Source organism: Taurulus bubalis (genome assembly GCF_910589615.1).
Source record: "Taurulus bubalis genome assembly, chromosome: 2".
NCBI lineage: Eukaryota > Metazoa > Chordata > Actinopteri > Perciformes > Cottidae > Taurulus > Taurulus bubalis.
The window spans coordinates 11,399,838-11,426,514 of NC_136590.1; the positions used below are offsets into that span (position 1 = coordinate 11,399,838).

General features: G+C 40.5%; 1 protein-coding gene across 1 annotated transcript in view; it reads right to left on the reverse strand.

Annotated features, from left to right (window-relative positions):
- plce1 (phospholipase C, epsilon 1) overlaps nucleotides 1-25,125 on the reverse strand; it is a gene marked incomplete at its 5' end in the record, with an annotated part of 64,675 nt that extends 39,550 nt beyond the window's left edge. The window contains 5 exons of the mRNA XM_079214501.1: nucleotides 1,248-1,384; nucleotides 2,759-2,934; nucleotides 23,529-23,738; nucleotides 23,923-24,330; nucleotides 24,511-25,125. Coding sequence (XP_079070627.1) covers nucleotides 1,248-1,384; nucleotides 2,759-2,934; nucleotides 23,529-23,738; nucleotides 23,923-24,330; nucleotides 24,511-25,125 — 1,546 coding nt within the window. The remainder of the gene's footprint in view (nucleotides 1-1,247; nucleotides 1,385-2,758; nucleotides 2,935-23,528; nucleotides 23,739-23,922; nucleotides 24,331-24,510) is intronic.
- Between the last annotated feature and the right edge of the window lie 1,552 nt (nucleotides 25,126-26,677).

Sequence of the window (26,677 nt, forward strand, 5' to 3'; positions counted from 1 at the left end):
CAATATCTGGGTAGCTTTGGTACTGGGTTACAGAGAAAGTGTTAGTTAGACAGGGAGTTTTTCATGCTGTGTGTGTGTGTGTGTGTGCCTATGAAATCATATTCCTGCCAAGACTTCTAAGCAGCTATGTGTGCACGTGTCTGGCTTTATTCTGTTTCCTGCAACACCCATTAGAACATAACACAGTGTCATGTTGAAGATATGTGCTGTATAAGTGTATGAGTGTGTGCGTGTGTGTGTGTGTGTCTCCCCTTGATCTTGTGAGAGACAGCCTGTCCCCTGGACCAAAGCCAGTGGAAGTTAATGTCAGTATCGGCTTACATTTATGTCATACGTAACATCATTGTAGAGAAAGTGGACAGACAGCTGAGCAACTGACCGACAACCCGGCTGGTTGGAAGATGAAGTCATGTGGATAGTAAGATAGAGAGAGAAACAAAGAGGACATACTATATGCATCATGTAAATTACTTTATTTTCTTGTCTCATTACGTTTTACAACTGACATTTTAGTGTCTTGCTCAAGGCATTTCAGGAACAGGGGTAGCTGCTGCCAAGTGGTTTAAGTACAATAAAAAGCAGGTATAAAGTGTGCTTGTGTGTACTTTTTTACCAAAAACACACAATTAATTCAAAATACTCACTTTCACTTCTGACCTTTTTGGAGGAGCAGCACAAGCATGTTTGAAGTGCATATATCCTCTTTTCAGATGGTGTGTGTGTGTGTGTGTGTGTGTGTGTGTGTGTGTGTGTGTGTGTGTGTGTGCGTGTGTGTGTGTGTGTGCATCAGTGTTATGTGGACCCTGTGATGTAAGGAGGCCTTTTCTTCTACCTGTACATCTTACCCCACTTCAGCATTGTGTGTGCATGTGCGGCTAAATTGGAGAATGGAGTGGAGACATGCCGCTCCATTCAGAGAGAGGGTGCTATGAGGAGGGACAAAGGACAGCAAAGAAAATAAAGATAAACGTAAGTAGGAAAGGGCCACCACTGGGACCAACTACAGATATGCTCCAACCGATCCAAGACCTGCTGTGGATAAGGAACATGTGGGAAAAGAGCAGAGAAGAGGAGAAAAGAGTGGAGCTACCGCAGTGGAATAATGAGAACTTTTCCCTCTCGGAATCAAAAAGAGACAATACAACTGTATGCTAAACAATACAAATTGGGGTTTATACACTAAAACCTACAAATATATCAAACGTGGTGTATACACACAAACACCCACACTTCAGTTTAACACTCACCTTTCAGCACGGCGTTGGGGCTCTGGGGCAAAAAGTAAGGCAGAGCAGAGCGGGCTCCGATAGCTGTTGTGGCCTCTAGCAGCGCTCCGGTCAGCAGGGAACACACCGAGGTCCTCTGACCACAAGCACGATAAAACCTAGTAATAAATAAGACGTGGAGATGAGCAATAATAATAAATAACACAGTCAAGTTTGCCTGGGATTCTGATCGAACATATACTGTCTTCCCAACTGTATTGTTATCTACACCTAGAATAAGGTCTATATATATATATATATATTCTATAATATACTACATAAAAGCTTCACACTGACTTTTGGGGTGTTGGAAATGTTGTAATCAGAAGATCTCACTTGTTCGTATTGTGACTTATACATGCTTTATCATACATACAGTATGTTGGGTAATTGTGGAAGCCATTTTCATGAGATGACTTTCAAGTCAAAATTTATGAAACAAATCTTATTCTTACACATTATACACATCTGATTAATTAAATCACATAGATTTAAAGTCTCAAGTAAGGCTGCAACTAATGTTTTTTATTGCCAATTAACCTGATATTTATTTTCTCAATTAATCAATTAATTGGTCAATAATGTATCAGAACATGATGACAAATGCCCATCACAATGTTCTAAAGCACATGGTGAGGGCATCAACTTGTTTGTTTTGTCTGACCAACAGTCTGAAAGGCAAAGATGTCCATGTCTATTATCAACCAGTCTATTCCTGCAGTTATTTTTAATGTTTGCCATCGGTGCCGATGATTCCTTGCGAAATCAGATGAAAAACATGCATATTCAGCAGAAACTCTTGCAGCTCAGACTCCAGCGGGGCCTCTGAGCTTTGCCTCGCTGCTCTTCTAGTCCCCATTGGGAGCCAACACCGACACCACAGGCTGTATTGCTAATGTATTTATGTATCTGAGGCTTACAAACACTACCACTTTCGCCCACAGGGAACACCAAAATCAACACAAAATGACAGTTTCTTACAGTAGCTTTAATTAGCTTTTTTTTCTCTCCAAGTTATTGTTAATCAGCTACCTTTACTTAAAAGAAGCAGTGTGGAGGATTAAGTGGCAGATTGCAGATTGCATGCAACTGAATACTCATCCTCTCGCTCACCCCTCCCTTTCCAAGTGTGTTGGATAACTACGATGTCCTTCAGTTAATGTGAAAACATGAAAAGCCTTCTCTAAAGCCAGGGTTTGGTTTGTCTGTTATGGGCTGCTGTAGAAACATGGTGGACTCCATGGAAGAGGAGTTCTCCCTATGTAGATATGAAGGATTATACACTATTGAGAACAGAGTTATGAACAATATATTCCATTTCTGCCAATAAATTCCCCTAAATCCCACACAGTGTTCCTTTACTTATCTAAATGTATAACTGTTAATAAACAAAATTACAGCATCTACAAGACGGCAATCTTTTCATCACATAATGGACCACAAACTGTTGAACATTAAGAAAAAGTATATTCAACAAAAAAAATCCTACAAACCTGGGGGGATGATCGGGATGACAACACCAGGGATGGAGGCGGGGCTTCAGGTCTGGGCTGGCGCTGACCGTGAGCGTTTGCCAGCGAGACTCCCTGAGACCCACACAAGACAGAAGGAGCTGTTTGGCGGGATGAGTCAGGTTGAGTTCCTCTCTCTCCTGCACATAGTTGTTAACCTGTGAAGGGAATCATTGACAAATGGGTCACTTACTTACTTACTTTCTATAATGGAAGATATTCATATATATATAAATATAAATAAATAAATAAAGGTTCCATTTACAAAACACAGCTAATACTATATGAAATGGTGAAGCTGATTCTGCTTTATCAACCTTAATATATGCCTCAACAGAATAACTGAGATGAAAGAGTGATTCACAAGCTTTCTGGCAAAATTCACCTCATCCGGTGCTGTTTTTCACCTTTCAGACCGTTATGTAACATCTGAATCAGTGGCATTGTCATCAGCTCCTCGGCTGTGGTCATTACAGGAAGCAATTTCCTCTCGACAGAACAGAAATCAAAGTGTGAAAAGAAATAATGAATAGAGAGTAATACCACTGAGGCACATAACAGATAGAAAATAAAGTAAAAAGGTGGGGCGGATCTAGCCGGAAAGCATCAGAGAGAGACAGACTGATATGTAGGCAGGGATTTAGAGAGGGAGATGCATAAGAAGAAGTTTGGAGGCAAGAAAGAAAGAATAGACGATGATTTTGACAAAAAGCCTCCTCCTCCTTCAGTTCACTCTCTTCTCAGAATAAAATCCATCTGACATAAAAGAAAACACTTATCCAAACCGATTGACTTGCACTTTGTCCTTGAGTGAACTTGCAGGCGAGCTCTTCTGGCACAAATTTCAGAGAAAAGCCATTACGGCAGCATTTTGTGGCACTTTTAAGTGGGCACTTACGCCTTGAGCGAGGGTGGATATTACAAAACGGGTCCAAATCGATGCTGGTGACAAAGTGGGGGGATGAATGCAATAAAGGTTTAATGAGAAAATATGGCTTAGGTATAATCGTCAATAAGCACCGCTTCGTAAGAGTACCGAGAAGGAGGTAGGTGAAGGCCACCGCCACCAGGACCATGGTGTACATTCCCAGAATTACATTAATCTGTAGTCTCTCTTCGAAATATGTCCTGTTTGTATTAGGCACTGGCAGCAGCATGGCATCTCTCTCTCTCACTCACACACACACACTGGGATGGGTTTCCTGCATGGGGTGTAGGCCTTTCTGTTGTCAGATCTGAACCATCCCAAGGGAAAGGAGACATACCAGCCTGCCCGTTTAGAGAGTGAGAGAGCCAGCGAGAGCGAGAAGGAGAGAAAGGGTGAGACAAAATGAACACACACACACACACACACACACACACACACACACACACACACACACACCTCGGTAACAAGCCAATTATGTAAGATGTACTGTATTGACTTGCATTCCAGCAACACGCTTATTACTAAACACTGTAACTTTCAAAAACATAATGACATAAATGTGATCAAGCACATTTAAACAAATAGTGTCTCTGATTTTCTTTTTTTCCTCCAGAACATTCTCTGACTCACATTTCTAATGAGAGACCTACTTTTTTTCAATCAGCTCTAGAGACTGTTAATTGTGCTACAATAACAGTGTATTTTTCCACATGTAATACAGCTTTAAAAGCAAAAAGGCAGACTTAGCCTGGGTTGTACGTAGCACTCCCGCCTCCATTATTTACCCTACATTTAGATGGTTCAGGTTCTCAGTTAATTAAGGCTGTTTTCCCCGTAACTAATAAACAAACAAAACCCAAAGGACTTAAGGGTAGATTAGTTTATATTTATTTTACATTGCTTGAATATTTCAGTGCTGAGTATGAAAGAGACAGAAATATCAATGGGAATTACTGAGAGGCTGTAAACAGCCCTAAAAAACAGCTAATATGGACTTTGTATTCGTGTTTCCAAACCACTACTCCACTTTACCTGGGCCAAACGATCCAATAGATCGTGTTTGTGTCCAAAGTAACGTCTCCCTCCAAGCTGTCATGGTTTTGACAGTTCAAGACTTTAATGGCAACTACAGAGGACCAATTTTCTATAAAGCCACAGATATTTTTGTAATAATACAATTACACTGAATCATTATGATCATTCCCTAAGATACATTGCCATTGGAAATGTGGTTACTTGATACCAGACTTATTTCTACAAAGGGCTTAACTTCTTCTCTATAAAACATCCTTGTTAATAATCAATCTTCAATAATGCTAACATGTGAATCAGACCTGGAGCGTTCTTATGATGATGGTGACTGCTATTGATATCCATCAAACACAGACAATACAACATTTTACACAGAACAAATCCTCCTTGTAGACTGAACCAGCTTAATGATGGGGTCTCCTGGGACTCTTCATCACTCATCATCGTCACTCTGTTCAATGAACTGGTATCCTAATGAACTTGTGAGAAAATACTGTATTATTTTGTATTTAGTTTTATAGAGAAAAAAAAATTGTCCTGGTTCAAGACATTTTTAAATATGATTTATTGTGATCATTAATAACCAAGTAAGGCACTTTTTTCCTTGGATTTGTATTACTGTGTCAACAAAAGCATGAAGGCCTTTAAGAAACAATGAAACAATGCATCATTGACTAAGAAAAACACAACCCACTTAGTGTAATTGGTGTAAACCTCTGCGCTACATTAGTGAATTTACTCATAAAATTCCATTACTAAACGGGTTAAAGTTTTGTTTTATGTTTATCAAATTATTTCACTTACCTAACCCTGTTAAAGTTAGTTTCCTGTGCTGCGATACCGTTTCTTTCCGAACAAGAAAACATTTTAAACGGACATACTCCCCTCTGACATTAAATGCTAATTCTACTTTCACACACGGACCAAGAGTAAGAAAGACTAATCAGAACAAGCCGTTTGTGTGTATGTATATGAGCGGCCTGACTTCAGAGGACACTGGAGGTAATGTGATGCTGCTTTTGATGGACACGAAGCAGCCATCTTCACACTCACGTCACACAAACAAACAATCTCATCTTCAAACTCCACGCGAGCACGTGGACACAGAGACCAACCTCCCTTCAAAAATCACAAAATCTCAGTAGCATGTGCCGACATGCAAACAGAAAAATAACGGTCAAAAGCATCGACACATTCCAAAGGGCCAGATGTTTTTAGACTGTTTATGGATGACAAGTTTCTCCTCTCAGGTTTCACAGATGCCCCAAGACAAGTGAATCCATAAATAACAAGCGCAGAGTGGAAATGTACACTGAATTAAAGTGGCACAAGGGAATGAGTGAGTGAAGGTGTGAAGGAGTGATTAGGACAGTGAGCATACAATAAACTGGTTTTAACATCCATTAAACATCCATTAAAAAAGGGAAATAAATGAATAAATCAACAAAATTATTCATTTTTACTCATGCTTTTTTTATGTCAGTATAAAAAATTAGATCACTAATAATGTAGGTAAGCAGGTAGAAGGACAGAAAGCACTCTTGTTTAATGTAGAGTATCATCAGGCACAGAGGCAATAATTGCATATCAGCTCAATTACAAGATCATCCAATACCAATATGTCCATGGTGTTGTTCTCCCTTGTCAGTTACAGTAATATTCATCTTGACATTTAGCCAGTGAGCAGAACTATAGCTATATAGTATATCATGAGTCAACAGCCACTACAGCTCTGTGTATCTTGTGTGTGTTTGTTTGTTTGTTTATGTGTGTGTGTGTGTGTGTGTGTGTGTGTGTGTGTGTGTGTGTGTGTGTGTGTGTGTGTGTGTGTGTGTGTGTGTGTAATGACTTAAGCTCAGTGAAGGCAATTGAAAAATGCGAGGCAGCTTTATTAAATGAGCTCGGAAGGTTAACTTCCAAAATATCCATCCTCTTTCAAAATGATGGACTGATTGTACAATAGACAACCAAATAATTATGGAAATAATTCTTGTGACAACACTATCTATGTTATAGTGGTGCATAGAAATGTAACTTTTAGCATATATTGTCCATATGGCCTTACTATATATATATATATATATATATATATATATATATATATATATATATATATATATATATATATATATATATATATATATATATATATATATATATATATATATATTTCCCTTTCAGGGTCTAGAAGTGTATCTAGAACAAATAGATAAATGTATTTATTGACAATGTGGCATTAAAAAAATTGTTTGGTTCTGCAAACTATATTCTTTTCTAAACACTTGGTGTACACTATGAAGACTGTAACACAAGTCTAAACTGATTTGTCTTACTTTCTGTAATTCTGCCTTTTAATTTGACAGCTAATTTGTCCATAGCAAAATGGCATTGCACTATTTTGAGGCTTGCTGCCACTTGAAAAGTATAGAGTTTGTGTTTCTTAAGGATGGAGACCGAACCTGTGATATTTGAGATATATATATATATATATATATATATATATATATATATATATATATATATATATATATATATATATATATATATATATACATATATATATATATATTATATAAGCTATGACTTTTATATTACTGACACAGTTGACTCAATTTACAGAGTCCCATTAGCGCCCCGTGAGGTCATTTCTCTGCCTGGCAACAGCCATTCTGGGAAAGGATTAGCAGGGGGCACTTTGGGGCACCACACAGATCTAATGAACTTTGAGCTGGAATGCACAAACGTACACTCACATGCTAAACTCCAGACACGCAAAGGCCCTCTGACTCATGCCCGTGCCATTATGTATATCATACCAGACACATACATTATGAATGAGCATGCAGTACGCTGGAAAGGCCAATGCTGTCTCCCTGAAATCCAACCACCCACACCCCGACCTCTGGGCTTTGATGTCCCTGGCACACGCACACACACGCACACGCACACACACGCACACACACGCACTCACACGCACTCACACGCACTCACACGCACTCACACTGCCTGGCTGACATTGTCTCTCAGTCACATATACACTCCTCTTCAATCATCTGAATATTGTCTGGTACTTCGAGACCCCACAAGACAATGTAGCCCAGCTGTCTCTCAAACGCTGCAATAGTGTGAGTGCCTGTCTGTCCATGCCATTTTCCCTCCCACTATTGACATGCATGCACACAAAAACAGACACAAGGACCTTGATCTGGTAACGATATCAGGCATTCCACTCAAAAACTCACATGGGACTAGGCAAATCGATGCATTAGTACCCTGCCACCCTCCACATACTCTCCCACGAAGCTGACATTCAAGGAATAGAAATACATTGCTTTGCCTGAATTCTACTTTTAAAAGCATCATGGAGGGTCGAGGTTAGCAGAGGTCAGCGGGGGGTCAGTGTTAAAAGAACTCTGTTATTCTGGTCTGTGGACTCAGAGCTGAGGTCACTGTGAGAGATGTCGGCTTTAACCCTCCCTTCACTGCACAAGTTGCCAACTGTCAGTGTTTTTTTAAAATTATTTTTGGTCTTAAAAAAGTTATTTTATTTTACTTGGGTCCATTTTCTTTTTAAGAAGGTACAATATTCAAGTGTTTTGGCTTAAACACAACTCTTGTAGAAATGCACCTCATTCCATGACGAATGAAACTAAAATCATCTTAAAACTGATGCAACAGATTATATTATATAAAAGGGGGTTGTGAGCAACAAGAAAAAGCAGGATGTGGCATAGTTTCCTCATTTTCTCTTCCCATGAAATCTCACTTTTTTTAAATGGTAAAGGTTAGCAGCAAAAGATGACGTTGAAAGAATTCTATTATGCAATTTTAATGTTGCAGTGTCACAAAACAATGCGTCTGTCTGCCTCGCTAAAAATGATATTGGCAGAGCAAGATGTACTCAATAAAACTGAATCTCACCACTGCTTCATTCTTGAAGAACTGTAAATCACTGGAAGATTCAGTTCCGACAAAGCCCTATACTCCTAAAACCCTTGATGGACTGTGTGTTTGCTTTAATGCAGTGAAAGTGGAGCCAACAAACCTGTTTGGGGGGAAAATTTAGAAAATGAGCACCCCGTCCAACCAATGCGACAAAGAGCGTTTAAATCGACTGCACCTAGTCTGTTTGAAAACTCGGTGAGGAGCCAGGTATGTTCAGCAGCTCTGGTATCTCGGCTCACAGACACCCAAACCCCACCCATCCTGGACGACCGAAATCTGGAGCTTAATCCAAGCACACATGCAAAGTAGACGTTTCACCTCAGCTCGGAAAATGTTCTCAGCGCATATGTCTGTTTCTGTTTGTGTGTGTGTGTGTAGCACAACACTCTTTATCCGAATAACTCTTTCTCCTGGTTTGCATCACCAAACAGACAACCTCTCTGCACTGTCCTGGTCCGCTCTGACCTTTTCTGCCGTTTCTGTCTCCACAAGGTAATGTTTGCTTTGCCGCTGCCGGAGCCTGGACTGGCTCACCGCTGACTGAGTGCTGCGCTGATTTGTGTGTGCAAGTTGGGTGTAGAGCAATAACGTTGGGTGCAGTTATACAGATTCTATATACACGTATGTGTTGTATGCGTGTACAGGCGCAGGCTGTGTATACGGTGCATACTTACGTATGCTCTGAGTATTTATATGCTTCTGAAGATACATAGTTCTGAATGTATGTGAATATATTGTATGTGTGTGTAGGTGGTCCACGCACTTGAGTCAGTGTTGTTTAGACTAGAGGAGTCTAATGTCGGAGATTCTGCTTTGATGCGGATAATATACACACAGACACACTTGACCAACTCTCCCTTGTGAAAACATATTAAGAAGATCATAATCCAATGAAAATTTAATTTTTTACTGAGAAATTTGATATCAACCTAGTGAGAAAATATGCGATGTTTGGCAATGCATTCACACAGCACATTTTGAGATGAACATAAACCATACACACACACACACTCTCTAAGAAAACACCTATTCATGCATGACCTCATTCTCAATGCACCGTCTTGGTCCCAAGGCCGTGAAACATTGCCTTTGTGGGATTGTCGGCATTAGTAACCACATTAAAAAGATGGAACTGGAGACAAGAGGCGTTTGCAATGCATCAACATGCACGGTGAGTACTGAACTAGCAGCGAGATCCACTCAAATGGACACGGAGGAAATGACTGGATGAAGGCAAACAAGAGAAAAAATATTTGTGCATATTACAACTGAAGAGTTATGGACACAATATGAAAACAGAACAATATGATGAATTTGCTTATTACACAAATAGCAGTGCAGTTTGTTGTTTCACAGAATAAGCCTTGAGAGAAAGCCCCTCACGTGGAACTCACAACTTAGGTCAGGTCCTCTGTGGCTCACTTGGTGGATTATAAAGCTGACATTTCTAAGGGTTAGACTCATGCAGTACTGCACTATAAACATAATGTGGACGTTTGGGAACCCCCAAAAGTTTTTAGCAAAGGCCTTTCCCTGGGATTCCCAATAGCTGGAAAGCATTTGCTTCAAAGCCTTTATCTGATTTTATTTATTCCTCTTCGCTCATAATACCAATTGTGACCTGCTGAACTGAGCCCTTGTTATGTGATCAGGTTGAAGACTTCCATCCAGCATTTGACTAACTGGATAAAAAAAAAGAAAGTAAATAGACTTGTATCAGTAACATGTTGGCCTGTCAGGAACCATACATGTAATCCTGCTGCTTCCCAGGATTAGATTTTTAGGATAAGGATCCTCAAACTACTCTGCTAAAAGTGTTGGAGATGGAGAGGAAGATGAAGGGAATAAGGAGGACACGAGGTTTGTCAAAACCGGAAGGCACGTTTAACGCAGCGCAGGAAAGAGAATAAAGAAGAGAGCAAAAGATGGAGTAGAGGAGGAGGTGACCACTAAAGGATGAGGGGTAGAAGGAGAAAGGAGATGACAAAGAACAGTACGGCAGGACAGACAAAAAGGAGGTGAAGAGGAAAAACACAGGGGAGCACAGAGGAGAAAATAGAGGGAGGCCAAGGGTGACGAATCTTAATCCCCCGTTGAATTTCACAAGGAGCCGCTTCACTAAAGATCCAAGAGCTGGGCCGACCTCCCGAGCACCGCCTCACACCTTTAACAAGCGGAGGGCACTATTGTGTGTACTTTATGTGTGCGTGTCACACAGAAGGCGAGAGCAGTGGGACAACTGAAAGAAACAACCTGCGTGCGATTTAGGAGAAACTCAAATGCAAATGTTACCTTAAACACAAACAATACTCCGTTTTATTGGAGATAAACAGCATTACAAAGAGACGGCGGATGCATTTGCTGGCCATCAACCCGTTTTAGAGCCAGAAAGGAAAAGCGGCGGAGAACGAGGCGAAAGTCTAACAGAAAAGACACATTTACAGGAAAGGACGACGTAATCGAATTTGTGCACAGTGACTCGCGAGCAGAAAGGGAACGACAAGTTGTGCTTAGTCACACTTGTGAAATGCCAGGTCACCATTTGAGCAGATTATGTTACTGTGTGCCTTATGGAACACTTTTGAGGAGAGAAGATATTAATATGAGATAGATGTTAGCTATCATTATATTATTTAAACAAAAAGAGTCACAGTGGATGATTCCTTGAGTGCAGTTAAAGGGAAATTCTGGCTTTATTCAGCCTTCTTGGTCTTCTTACTGTATGTTCATAGTTTTGGTAATCAGTTATGATGACATGTTGCTCACCAGCTGCAACACAGCAATTTAGAAGATGAACAACAGAGCTTGATTAAGTAAAGCCATGTGAGTCTTGTTTTGGTTTCAAATGCTTCATGAGAAAGTCAAACTTAAAGTATACAAAAATAATGTTGTTCAAATCATCCAGCAAAGGACAGATCTACATCCAGTTCATGTCGGAATATTTACCCATAATAAACAAAAAGAGAAGACTGTTGTTGTTCTTGCAGCTATTGCATATTATAATGTATGCAGCCCAGCCAACACAATGGAGATCTCCAAGAGAAGAGGAGCTCATGCATGCAGTGTAGCCGAGGCACTAATGACTTTATTTGTGGTTAAAACTAACAGAGGAAGAGTCGTTTGGTGAATTCCCTTCCTCTGAAATGTAGCTGGTGAGTAATTTATTCTCATAAATAATAGAACTGATGGAAATGAGACAAGATATGATTTAAGCTCTCAGAGAAAAAGGCACGTTTCAGAGGGACAAAGAAACCGAATGGAGAAGCCAGCGGGTAGCAGAGACAGTATGGCAGAAGAGAAAATATGACATGAGGAGTTGGAGAGGGAGTCTGGAGCGGGAAAGAAATTAGGGTCATCTTCAGGGCCAAAACAACCTGGAACCCATTACCCTGCACCCAGTGGGACCCCTCCACTCCCCCACTTACAGTTCTCATGATGTCATACTACAGCGAGCCGCTACACTCTCCTCCATGACACGGCACACAGTCCTGGTCAGACAGCCAGAGATAAGCCTGATGAATGTTTTTCACTTCTTAAAGTTATAGAGATAAAACATAATCCCGCTTCTATGCAGACGAAAAGGTCGAAAAGATTTGAAAGTAGTTGTTGCATGAATGATGTTGCTTGCTAGTTGCTGCTGTTCTACCTTAAACTGTATCATGTTATATTACACATCAATGATACACATTTTAACACTTATATCTTTTAACTGACTGCTGGTTCTAAACTAGTCCATGGCGTTACCTCGACCTACCTAAGTAATGCTACATTTTCAAAATCGCACTTATTGCTTTCCTCCCTCAGATCTGGGAACTTAGTTTTCTTTTTTGAATACTTTAAAGTTAACTGCAGCATAGACATTCACTACACACTTTGACAGCACTACACTATCAACTACTTTCTGTTTAACTTTGAACAACACATTCATCTTAAAGCATTCAATTCCTGTTGCTGGAACATTAATTAGACTAAAAATGTAGTAAGTAAAGTGTAGTTCCTAACCGAAAAACGCAATGAATGAAAAGATTTTTCTCAGTCAACGTACGGCAAGAAAGACTTGTAGCAAACAGCGTACTTACTGTGGCACAGGAACTAGCCGATATATTCAAGAGAAAGGAAGAAAAACCAATAAGCTCCGATCCCTCTTAGTCTGTGTGCACTTATAAAAGTGAGAGTGGAGTCTTGGGCGAAAGAGAGCCAGAGGAAGAGAGAGAGAGAGAGAGAGAGAGAGAGAGATCTACATCAGCAGAGCAAGCCTAAGGAGGAGAGAGGGGAAGGAGAGAGATCGGAGAAAGCGAGACAAGAGGAAGACTCAGATATCTGGCTCCGACTGAGGGGACCCCCATATTAGGTGATGAGGCAACGGGCCCATCAGATGCTATCAGAGAGCACACTCTAAACACGAAGACAGAGGAGACACTGGGAGACCAGATTTCAATCGATCCTCCTCTACGAGTATATTCAATGTGTAAACAATGTCTGACACAACTCAAATAAGGCCTCTGTGTTTTTATTAGGAGCTATTACACTGAACCTGAAAATCCACCATTGAAGCCTTTTTTCTTTTTTTTCAAAGCCCACATCATCCAAAAGTGAACCACCGAAGACAATCAATTCCAAGTGTGTCGAGTCAGAAAGCACTCATTGTGCTAAAAGACAAATCAATGTTTGCATCAAGAGATATTGCTCTATTAATTCTAGTAATATAAAGTGGTAAGGATAACTTGTGCTTCCTGGGTTAAGTGAGGAAATCCCCCAGTGATATAAATAAACGGTAAAGTATCCTTTAAAAAGGTATTTTATGAAGAAAATAATACTGTGTCAATACAAACTGTACTTCTCCGACATTTTTATGAAACTTTAGAGTGCCATTTAGAACTGAGCAGGATGATAAATAACTTAAATGCAAGGTGATGAGTCGTGTTATTTACCAAGTGAATTTATATTTGCACCAAATGTTTCCATTCGAGATTATTTCCTGAGTTAAGAACAACAAGTGTCACGTGACAGTAAATATCCTTGTATGCATCAGTATGTGTCGCTTCAACGCAAACCACTATTTACGAGGTCAACTATGAACTTTTTTTGCTCCACTGTGAAGTTGGATGAGATCGATGAGGTGCTAAAAGTGCTCTGGATGAGATCACAACCGCTGCTCATGTCAGCAAATCCATCGCCATGACAACAGAGCAAACTCCATCCAGCGATGAAAAACACCCTTGCGGCTACAAGCTCCGGATAAAGCCAGAAAGTAGTCCTCGAGTTGGGGTCGTTCTGTCAAAACTGTAAAAAAAAAAACTTTCCCAGCTTGTATCAACATTTACATCTCGTGGAATATTCATATGCTGAACATAACGATACAATTTAATAATGATATCTTCAAAGTATCCGTGTGATATAATGTTGTTACAATCCTCCCCTGCATGTTAATTTCAGGCTCAACCACTACATTATAGCAATAGTGAAGTAAAACAGGACCTTTGTGGGTAAAGCCTAATTAAGTGTCATTGTACTGTATAATTAAATATCTGCACTATTACCACCTTTCTGCACTAATATCCAAAATTCATTGTTCATATATATTATTAGATATATATTTATATTGTATTAGTTAAATGTTAATGTTGATGCTTAGTTTGTGTCCTACTCTGTTGTCTTTAATGCCTTTTTTTATATTTCTCTAGTGTATTTGTATATCATATGTACATTATGTACAACGAGAGCAAAGTGTAACCGGAGTCAAATTCGATGTATGTGTACACACACATGGCATATATGGAGCCCACATCGCCTTGAAGATGTCATAACGGCTAAAAAAGCCACATTCCAGCTCTGCTGTCATAAGGCAGGTGACACATGGGCCATTACACCAATGGAGGCTGAGGCAGGGCCACTTGATCCTCGTGACACGCTTTGCTCTGGTGAGCGTTTCTATGCCAACCTCCAATTAAAAGACCTGTGTTTCACCTTTTGTGTTTCGCCAGCTCGCATTCGGGCACTTGCAACACACTCGATCTCATCAACGCACGCTCTCTGTTGACACAGCGGACACCGGGGAGGTGACCTCAAACCATTTCCGTAACAACTATCACCTCACTAGTCATACAACACACATTCACAGGAAGAAACTGGATTTGTCTTTCTTTTTTTTTTACTTAAAGGTAATCTCTTCTTTCAGGGTGGTGTAGCCAAACACGTAATACAAACAGTGACAGGTCTAAATTATTATTTATTTTTTTAGATCAAAAGGTAATTTCTTCTGTAGTACGGCGTTGGCAAACACCTTCAATATGAATTAGTACAATGATACAGTATGATGTGGTGCACGTAAATCATCATAACAGTCACAATTCTAAGTGAATAAAGTATGTCGTGTTGAATCCGCCTCATCAAGTGGAAGAATTAATTTGTTTCGTACCCAGTTGACATCAAAGTGATTTCCAGAACAAAGCAAACAGCTGGCCTGCCCTCTGTCTTTGCTTTGCATTTCTTTGATCAATACTCAGCTAATGAGGCTGGCTAATGAGAGGTCAGCTTCATGTATCATACTACACTAATTAAATGAATTGCCTTTAGAAGGCACAAAGTCCCCCGATCAATATGAATTAAGACAATGATACATTATGATGTGGTGTTGCCTCGTTCATCAACTGAACATAGACTTTCTCTTCACACCGTGGAGGGTTCATTACAGAGCAGAGCTGATATACTACATGACCCGTTTATTTAAATAAGCGTGCTGCCCTCTGGTGGATATTCATATACAGCAAAACACTGATTATCTTGAGTAAAATAATTATAACAATATGTCAAGTAAAAGAAAGCCAAATGAAGCATCACTTCAAGCTTTTTTATTCTTGAAAACAGCAAACAGGTATCTCTTTTTAATTCCCAAACAAACGCTGATATATAAGGGTGAGTAAAAATAACTAGAGCCCCCGCTAATGATCAATTATAGAGATGGATTGACAAGCCCATTGATTATTTAGTTGCTTAAAAGAAAAATAATTCATAGCTAATATTTAGATAATTCATTAAATGTTTAAGTAATTTTTTTTCTTTTTTTTCTGTTTGAGACATTGAGGGAGGTGTGATGGACATTATTTACTTTTATGGACGGAATGGATATATAACTATCTGGTAAAATAATCAGCAAAATAACTGATAATGAAAATAATTGTTACTTGCAGTTATCAATTAATCTCTTTATTATTGTTTCAATTAATTTACTAATCCCTTAGTATGCAAAATGTAATATAATGTAAATATAATAACGTTTAAAAAATCCAAGAGCCTTAGGTGACAGCTTTAATTTGCTTGTTTTGTTGGAAAATATCCCAAAGATATTGAATTTAATTTCAATTTAATATTTAAAAAACCTTACATTTGAGAACCCAGTGACTAAGTCAGTTAGTTGATTACTGATTTATAAATAAATAACAGAAGGATGACAGACTTACAGACCGATAAGAGTGTACACCCCCACACACCAAAAGCATGCAGATCAAATAGCAATAGTCGGAATAGTCTGTATGCCAATAATGTTAGATTTCTAATGAAACATAAATCATAAGTAGTAGCCATACACCAAAAATATTTAGCAATCAAAGTTCATCTGCAGCAGCGGCTTCTTCAATTTCTCCACTGGATGGCTCCAGAGGATCACTTTTCATGTCAATCCTCATTCCAATCAGCTCTTAACTCATCATGACTATTGTACTTTTTATATAAAAACAAAACGACATGTAAAGTCCCTTCAAAGTCATGCTTATCAATTCAGATCAAAGCTGAAGGAGTACATTCACGCTGTTTTAATTCTTCGTCTATGTTGACAGAGATTCAGTGTTCTGTTCAACGACAGTCAGCAGCCAACATCCTTAAGAAATTGAAAGTTAATCTGAAAACCTGTTTTTCAAACTTCACAGATGAGGCTCTTCAGCTGAGCTCCCTGTATGTGTCTTTAATTTAGCGTTACATGAAAAGATACTCCCGTAGTACGTTTGTCAGACACGCTGCTTTGACATTTGGTTTTGCAATTTAAAGTGGCAACACAAAAACAGAAAAACTATTGCTGCATTGCATCCTATAAGATTAAGGATTGATTTAACATAAATCCCCCTAGATGACCTCAGTCAAAATGTTAGGAAGTGGAGGTCACAGGCTATTTTTTATATCAATTGTGTTATTCGTGGAGTACAACAATAATAGCATGAACCACATCTGCTTCAAGCTCTCATTTAATCAATTTTTGGGGGATTATTGTTGGTCCATTTTCATCCAAGTGCTCTTTTCTAAATCAAACCTGCATATGTTAGTGGTGTTAATGGGTTCTTCTAAAGTGTGATTGCATCACTGGGGGAGTGCAGAAACAGTTTGACACATGTAGCAGTCGTGTCATCAGTAGAGATGCGATGTCACAGAAGATTGGGAGGGGTAAGTTAGTCACCATGACAGGAAGTTCAAGTATGCTGGCTTGTTTACATTTCTCATATTGTGGTCAAAGTTCATGCTATGTATTTGAATGGAAGTCCACATAATAATGCATTCTCAGGGTTATCACCCAAAAAGGGACATATACAGGCCATGTCATATTGATCAGGAGTGTGTCTGTACCTTAAGTTGTACTGCATTCACCGCATGGGGTCAGAATGCTCCACTGGTTGCGTTTGTGTGTCGGTCCTGACCCAGAGTTTAACAGCCTCGGCTCTGCATCTCTGGGGGGAAACTTTCCCAGTTTCTGGAGCAGCACAATTTCCCCACATATGCGACAGGCCTTAGCTAGCAAGCTAGCTCACACACACACACACACACACACACACACACACACACACACACACACACACACACACACACACACACACACACACACACACACACACACACACACACACACACACACACATACTTTCACTCCACGAAGCAAAAACACACCCACATGCAGTTTTGACACCCTTCTGTCACCCCACAAAAACAAACAGATAGAATGTGTTTCAACAAAAACAAGTAACAGCGACCACATGCGCTCAAGCAAATGTATCAGCAGCGATGGAGCTGGGATGGAAAGCCCTCCATGTTTAAAGAGCAGAGAGGTCACACTGTTCAAGATACTGTCACTGTGATTAAACATACTCCTCATAAACACACGCTAGATATTTACTGCCCGACCCATTTTCTATGTAAAAAGACATCTGACTAAACAGTGCGTCTCAACACACACACACACACACACACACACACACACACACACACACACACACACACACACACACACACACACACACACACACACACACACACACACACACACTCTCTAATCTCAGGCTAAGCTGCAACACCCAGCTGGGTGAGAGAGTGGCCTGCTCGGCACATTCCTTTGTAGTGGCACAACACACACAGAGAGAACATAAGAATGATAGACGGAAGGTTAAATGGGTGTGACATACACGGACGGTGTGTGTATGGTTGTGAATAATACTATAATTCAGAACTGATACTGCTCATTGAATCCTTTCATTTCCCTGATGAAATCTATTCAAAGAGTTCATTATTTATTTCAAAATATGTATTTCTTTGTTGTTTTTCTTTTTTCAGCTGAATGACTACCTGAATGTTTGTGCTTTGAATATAAAAACCTGAAGAGACATTCTGAGATCTTTTTAAAAAGTATTTTACCATCTCTAAGCACAATCGCACTGAACATAATACTTTTATGAACCTTCTGGCTTTACCAAAACACAAACTGGAGGAGAATCAGTTTCCTCCAAAGACAAATAATAAAGATTCCACCTTTCTTGGAGTGTGATCAAGCCTTTCAGACGGCCAATTAGATGAAATATTTCTGATACAATCAACAACAACATGTGTTGTGAAGTGTGTTGAGTCACCAAATACATCTCCAAAAAAGCTTAACTGATTCATATAGTTGACAGATGGATACATTTTATACGTAATAAATGACCTCTTGATAACACACACACAAAAAAATAATTGCAGGAGTCCTGCCCTAGACTGGAAAACTACAATGTGGCTCAACTCCTGTTCACCCTGCAAAAATGCACATGCTATGCTCAGCCAATTTTCACAGCCTGGCTTCATCTGGGCGTTCTTTCTTTTACCATTGTCATCCAAACTGCCTTTCCTAAGTACGGTACAGTGTGTACACAGAGCAAGTGGCTGGTTAGAAAGCCTCTCAGAGTTTGGATAGGGCAGTTTGTCAAAACATGTAGTGTGTGTGTGCGTATGTGTGGGCGCTTACGCCACTGAAAGCAGCAAGAAAACACGTCATTATGTGTGGGGTCGCTCATAATCCTCCATGTACAAAATGCTCCCGGGTTTACAGTGACTTCCTGCTGTATAAAGCCATTTGCTCATTTCTACTAGCTCAAACTGTGATTGTGATTGTAATTTAATTCACTTCAACCTTTTTAGAAGTCTTAAACGCGTGCGTGCGTGCGTGTGCGTGCGTGTGCGTGCGTGCGTGTGTGTGCGTGTGCATGTAATTGATTTTAGGTCAGTGTCTCTCAGACTCAGGAACAAATAAGTGAACCAGTCTATTTACTGAGGCTCTAATCTGGAAAGCCAATCTATGCAATATCACAACATAACCGGATATTTGCTGGACATTGCATTTAAAAACACTACCTTTACAACAGGGAACCAAGATGTGGATGTGTTTGCACAAGTTATTACTCGCACTCACAAATAACCGGTCGTTAAACATATTGACCCATTTTACAGGCATGGATATTTAACTAGCGAGGGGCTGGAGGGGAAAAAGCATTTAACGGCGCAAACAAGAATGAGTTTAACAACAACTCCCATATGGCGCAGGCTGCATCTTATTGTTGTGACAGCTAGGTTAACATTTGCTGAACAGAAATGACATCGTCCTAAAACTAGACAACAGTAATGAGCACTGCAGTGTAGCCCTGCAAGTCATATACTGACATAGGCCACAGCCGTATGGATGATAATCAAATTTGATTTAGGAGGTTCTTAAAGTAATATTGTCATGCATCATTCTCCATTGATTCATTTAGGAAGCAATGATCACACCTTATACATGTTACCTTATTTATAGTTTTCAAAGTGGGAGAGTTAAAAAAACATTTGAGGTGACTGACGCCAAGACACAAACCTGGACATATCGAAATCTAAAGGAGAGAAGTAACCAACATCATTTATTCACTTTCCCAGCACAGATATTTCTGCATATGAACTGGCAACATTTTGGTTTACAGTTATGAGCAGAAACACTGAGGGGAAACAGGGAAGCACAGAGCGTCCCTTCGTGGGAAGAATGTGTTCCTGTCCCCGAAGACTACTTGCATCTTCAATAATGGGAAGATATATATATATATATATATATATATATATATATATATATATATATATATATATATATATATATTAAGCATCCATCTCTCAGCCCCTCAGCACAAATTGCTATGGCAAAAAAAAGTGTGTAGTCTGTCTCTGTGCTTGTGCCTGTGTGTGTGCTTGTGCCTGTGCCTGTGCCTGTGTGTGTGTGTGTGTGTGTGTGTGTGTGTGTGTGTGTGTGTGTGTGTGTGTGTGCGCGCGCACGTGCAAGGGCTTGCAAGGGTGTGCATGGTCACTTACCATTTTGCTTCACACCACTGAGTTACATGAACGGACGCAGCAGGGCTCTAATTGGTAGACTCTGCAAAAGGCAAACAATAAAATGCTTCTGGCTTATAGACCGTTTGATCCCTATACGCCAGGTGTGTGTGTGTGTGTGTGTGTGTGTGTGTGTGTGTGTGTGTGTGTGTGTGTGTGTGTGTGTGTGTGTGTGTATCCCGTTGTACGGTAGTTGAAAATAAAATATAGACACATTGATCAGTGCATGGAGGGGACAAATTTAATTAAAATAAAACTTAATAGGAACGCGGTCAATTTATTTTGCATTTTTACTGCTCAACTCTTGGGAGAGAATGGGAAACTCTTTTCCCTACAATCCCATGTACAATATTTTCCATCGTGTTCATTTTCCATTGTGAACTTATGTAGAAACCTATATAAAACATAAGTCTGAACCTTTTTGTTTCCATTCTCTCACTCTCCCTATTCTCTTTCAAATAGTCCATGCCTGATTCCCCCCAACCTTGTTTTTCACATGGCAGATTTTCTTCTTTTTCCACTGTTAAAGTCTCATTTTCTCCCTCTTTCTCTCCTAGTGTTTTACTCTTCCCTCCCTCTGCCGCTGCTGCCTTTCTCCAATCCCTCCTTCATATAATCCTGTGTTCTTTGGCTCGCTTCATTAGTTGTAGCAATAAACACACTGGGCCACAGGATACCTTCAGAAAACTCCTCAACGTGATAACTGCAGAGTCAGGCTTACATATAGGGAGCCTGTGTAACATAAAGTGTGTGCGCGTGTGTATGTGTGTGTGTTTTTAAAAGGCTCAGGGGAGTAGAGACAGACAGAAACAGTGTTTAATTTTTTTTGCAAAAATGCAATCAATTGACTAGGTTTGTGGCCTGAATACTGCATACATATTATTACAATGATCTACATTAGATTGACCAGATGGTTCGGGATGAAAAGAAACATGCTGTATTTGTTGTTTCTATATTTAAGGTATCAACTCTAATGTTGTATTTTCTCTGATCTTCCATTGGTAAGAATATCTACATCTAATGAAACAGAAATGTGTAGAACGTTTATAAGCGACTGCTTGACTCCCGTTTGTTGCCAATGGGATGCATTCCTACTTTTTCATAGGATTTATGATTCTGATGACAGCCCTTATTCATTGCTGCTCAGTATTCTCCGAGTTTCTCTGGTGACCCCTTACAGGAGTAGGAGTCGGATTGTGTTTTGACAAGAGAAGTGCTGGCAACTCCACCGTTTTCAATAGACTCATTATTAAAAGCAGCTCTGCCTGGACTTAACTCAACCCATATATGTACAACCACAAAGGACTCATAAAAACACTTTGGCAAAGTCAGAAACCACACTTCTGCACACGAGTACGAGTGTGTGCTTGCACGGCTCGAATGCACAAACCCCCGTCCACACATGAGAAACTTAAGACGGTACTTGACTCTGTTGTGGTTATGCATGAACCCATAAAAAAAAACATGAACAAATATCCATGCATTTATGCACGCAGGTTATATAACTGTGCACATGTAGGAATCAAATTATAAAAACACGCACAGTAAAGCGCCCATGTAGACACACTCGGCCTGCTGTCTAATATCTGTTTAACAATTCGCATACAAATATATATGCTCCAGTTCCTCCTCAGGTGGACACCGTTAGCTCCGTCGGCACTGTTGCTGTAATGTGTGCTAACAATGGTCAAATCAGGTTAGCGGTACCTCAGCGAGCATGGAAGCCTGGCCTATCCTAGTGCTCAAATGCTACGCAGGGTAAGATTCATAATAAGGGTGAGAGTCGGCATGTTGAGAGCAATACGATTGCTCACAATCTCATATATAGCACATTTAAAGTACCTTCATACAGCAACAGTTACATGTGGCAAAAAAAAGCTCAATAGAAATACAATATTCTTCTTGGCATTACAATATAATAAACTTGGACTTGTGCAATTCTGTGGCTGTATGAGTCTTCAAGGCACTTTGTTTCGGTCTCCATGTGTTTTGAGTTTTTACAGGAAGAGGAGGGAAAAGATAAGAAAAAGACAACAGGAGAGTATCCTGTGTGATGCTGCTGATTTCCAGTCTCCTCAGATTCTCAGAATGTTTGCCCCTCTCAGACTGAAAGCAGGATTTATGATGGACAAAATTACTTCTCTTGAAAGGTAGCAAAAAAGCTGCATAATCTCCGAAATGTGGCTGCCACGGCTGCCAACAGCTCCTGTGAGATGTTTGTAAAAACACTCTTGCTTGGAAACTGGATAATAACACAGCAACGTCCTGGGTCTCCTCTCTGTCTTACTCCAGTTCTTTTCCCCCATCCTCCATCTCTCTCAAACTTTCTCTCTCTGTCTTGCTCATTTACCTTCTCTCAAGCAATTTCCATGGCTATAACTTTAATGTCAATGCCAACTCTGCTCAGTCCATTTACACACACACACTCACGCACAGAAGGCTCAGTCATTCAGTCTGTCAGTAATATGGGGAGCAGGACTAACAGAGAATAAATCATTTTTCCGCAGCAGGGGCCTAGCCTGAACAAAGAGCCTGTGTGTATGTGTTTTTTGGGACGTGTGTGTGTGTTGGTCTATTAACATATTTCTTGAACAAATGATTCATCTTTCATGCATAACAGGCATAGCACTTCAACCCAAACAGAGGAAAGCAACAGCCAAGAACATTTTTTTCAATCAAGTCCTAAATAACAGTCTTGCGCCAGTACAGCTATGAGATTTCTACTTTGCAGAAAAAAAGACAAAGCAAACCGCCTTGTAACCCAATGCCGTATCATCTGTAGCATATCCACACCATTGGAAGGCAATTAAAGAATAAGCACATTATAGCTTGAGGCATAACGCCAGTGATGTAAGGTCATAAACACCAAAACATTAAATACCTCCCCCTGCAACATATTTCCGAAAACTCTTAAAAAGGCACCCTTAATAAACCTTGGGCTAGGATGATTATGGAACACATGTTTAAGTGTGCTGATTAACATTGCCTACTTCAATCATTTTGTCTCAGTACAGCTCTCTCTTGGCAGGAGTGTGTTAACAGCTAGAGTCTCAGTGTGAAAGATAAGCTATCAAAGACCTGAGAAGAAGTTCACTGCCTTGCCGTCTTGAATCTACGTTTTCATAACATTTGAGTCCTTGACGTATGGAATGCTTCTATAATGCATGTGACAACATCAGTCTTATGACGTTTGGGTAGTCGTTCTCTTACCTGCTGTAGCTTAACTCCAATAAAACGTAGCAACTCCCTGCAAACGCTGAATTCTTCTTTGATACCACGCATTACGATCGGCCACACATTCTCCTTGCTGGGTTTCCGTATCCTCTGATCAACAACCACCTCCCAGACCTCCTCTGAGATGTGTCCTGACGGCAGCGTCTTGACAAGCGCTCTTGTTCCAGTACACACCGACATGGTCATCTTATGGGAAGAAGAAAAGTGGTTCAGCATGTCTCATGGTTTTGTTTAGCAAACTATAAATGATGAGCACTAACAAGGGATATAACAAAAACATGTTCAAGATATCAACTGAACACATTTGTTCAAGATACACATTCTATACAACACCAAAGACCAACTGAAGAGAAATCTTGCATGGAGATACCTTTTGATTATTCTTGAAGAAGCGTCTGACCAGGACAGTGGATCGCTCTTTACGGTTCCTTATAAAGTCTGCGTTATCCAAGAGGCCGTCTCCATCCCCTTCATCACTGCTGCTGCCCCCACTGCTGTTCCTGGTCACTGAGGATGACCTCTCATCGCTCCTCAGGGTTGACCTCATGGTTTCAAAAGATGCTCTTCTTGCAAATAGTTTTTCCAGGGAGCATTTCTGAACCCTGGGCTTTCTGTTGAGCCTCTCTAAACTTGAGTAGCTATCTTTGAGTTGGTGCCGGTGAATGTGTCCATTCTGGTGATGCTGACGGCGTTTGGGAAGAGGGGAACCGGAGGGAGATGACACCAGAGAGCTCGGTTCACTGGATGGACTGCACTGAGATAAGAGGCAGGGTGGAGTCTAGAAGCAGAAAACATGGTTCATTAAAATAGTCTGAATGATGTTTGTGCACAGATGAATTAACAGTGCCTTAAACGGGTTATCTACTTAGTTTAAACATGTAATTTACATTTTAGAGCACAGAGAACCCATAACACAGTGCAGCAGCTTAATCTATACAAATTGCAGATTCTGTATTACCTTGTGGAAAGCCAGCATTGACACAGGAAGGCTGCTGCGACGGATGTGTCTCTGGTTGGCCTGGGAGGGGCTGAGGCTTGAACTGTGGGCGGGGCTGCAGCTGGGGCTCGAATTGGATCTGGGACTGTGGCAACAGTAGATGTTTGGACTCATGTTAAGGCTAGACAGGGTGCAGGAGCATTGGATGCTGCCAGTTCTGTTTCTGCCTGCATCCACACCCTCTTCAGGGGTGTCCAGCTGGCACGGAGATCCCTCTGAACTTTTCCCAGGTATCGGAGTAACAGTGTTAGTTATTCCTTCAATTTCCTTGCCAGCCAACAGCTCTGGATAACGTTTCTCTACGGTGCTCAAGAGTTTTGAGTTGCAATCCAAACATTCGTATTCCTCGTCCAAAATTGTCCCTTTCCCACTGTCACATGACAACTTCCTATAAAAGAGAAGGGAAGGGCTGCTCCGCTGTTTTGACTGCCACGATTGGTCGGAGTATCGCCATACTTCCTGGCTGTTGTTTGCGTGTCTGGCTTCTCTGCTGGTTCTGCTCCCAGTGGATGGAGGTGAAGCTCGCTGAGCCAGGACTACAGCCCCGACCTGAGTCACATTTTCTTCAGTAGCCATCGTGTCTTCCCAGAGCGTCTTTAGCCTTCGTTTAGCTGCAGCTCTGAAAATAAGCGACACTTTGCTGTAGATGCCAGTAAAGCAGGAGAAATCGAAAGAGCATTTAGAAGAACTTCCGATACGTCTCAAGCCCTTTTAATCATCTCAAATTGGTAGCATTAGTACCGATCTGTGAATGCAAAAATCCGTCAAATACATTTCTCTAAGTCTCTTAATTCCTAACATTTGAGAAGCGACGTCTTCCATCTCAATTAGTGGCTCCATAGAGGAGCAAGAGGAAATTAAATTTGCAGAGGAAATGCAATTTGCAGACGTGAAAACCCATAGATTGTGTAAGATGACCGCATCGCCATTGTCTAGAATCTAGATAACTAATGATAGTGAGTTTTCCCTGAACTGAGCAAGGGGGGATTTAAGTACATTTCTCTGTTGCAGCTTCACCTTTTGATTGATTGACTTACATACTACCATCATCAGTATCAAACCATCTCTTTTTTAGTTCAGTTCAAAATACTCACTTGGATAATGAGAGCGATGCACTTCAGGTCATGCTACACAACAGTCCCAGGTCCTGCCACCAGGGTCAGAGGCCTGTGGTCGGGCAACACTGACTTCAGCTTCCAGTGACCTCCTGAGGGACTAAGACAACATGTCCATACAGAGTGTGCTCTGTGTGTGTTGTAGAAACAGAAGCTTGTGCAGCTGTACAAACCGCCAGATAGAGAACCCACGGAGCTGACCCTGGAGGAAAGAGGAATTTCCTTGATAGTACGGTTCACGGTCACAGCTTACAAGGCGTGTGCGCTAACCCTGATTGGTCCTGACATGCATCTGTGGCATAGTTATCCTCTTGCAGGCCCTGAGAGAAAAAACAAGAGAGGAAAACAAAAAGAACACAGACACACCAGTCATTATCTATTTAACTCATTTCCACAATGTCCAAGCATATTCAAAGAGACAGTTGAGTAATACAAACTTAAAAAGAGATATGGGAAAAAACTGAAACACACATGAGAAACACTATTGACTAACTTAAAAAAAAAATCAAGATTTCTCTCAGTCCTTGTGTGCTCTCTTCATTCATCGCATCAGCTTTCTTATCTATAACTATTCAACTAAATCAACGCACAGTGTGAGCCATTGTGACCAACGCAACTGAAATAACAAACACTGAATTTCAGTGGGAAGGGAATAACGCGGGAAGTAACACTCATTTTAAAACCATAAAAAATGCTAATCTTCTGAGGCAATAAGAATAAAACTATAAACAGTACTATTATTTCCATTTCCTGAGATGATGTATGAGGAATAGGACATATTATGGGGTTGTTATAATTCTGCTGAGACCCTGCCCTCTGCCTATATTTTCCCTTTTCTTCTTATTTGACTGTGTTCAGGACGCTTCGTGGCATCTGCAAAGAGCCCACGTGGGGATACATTCCTCAGTCAATAAGCAGGTTGTGCAGCCCGTTCTCATTCCAAAACAGTCAGTTTCAATCAATCGATATGTATTCTTCTTGTGTTCTCACGCCTGTCCCTCTCTTCATTCCCC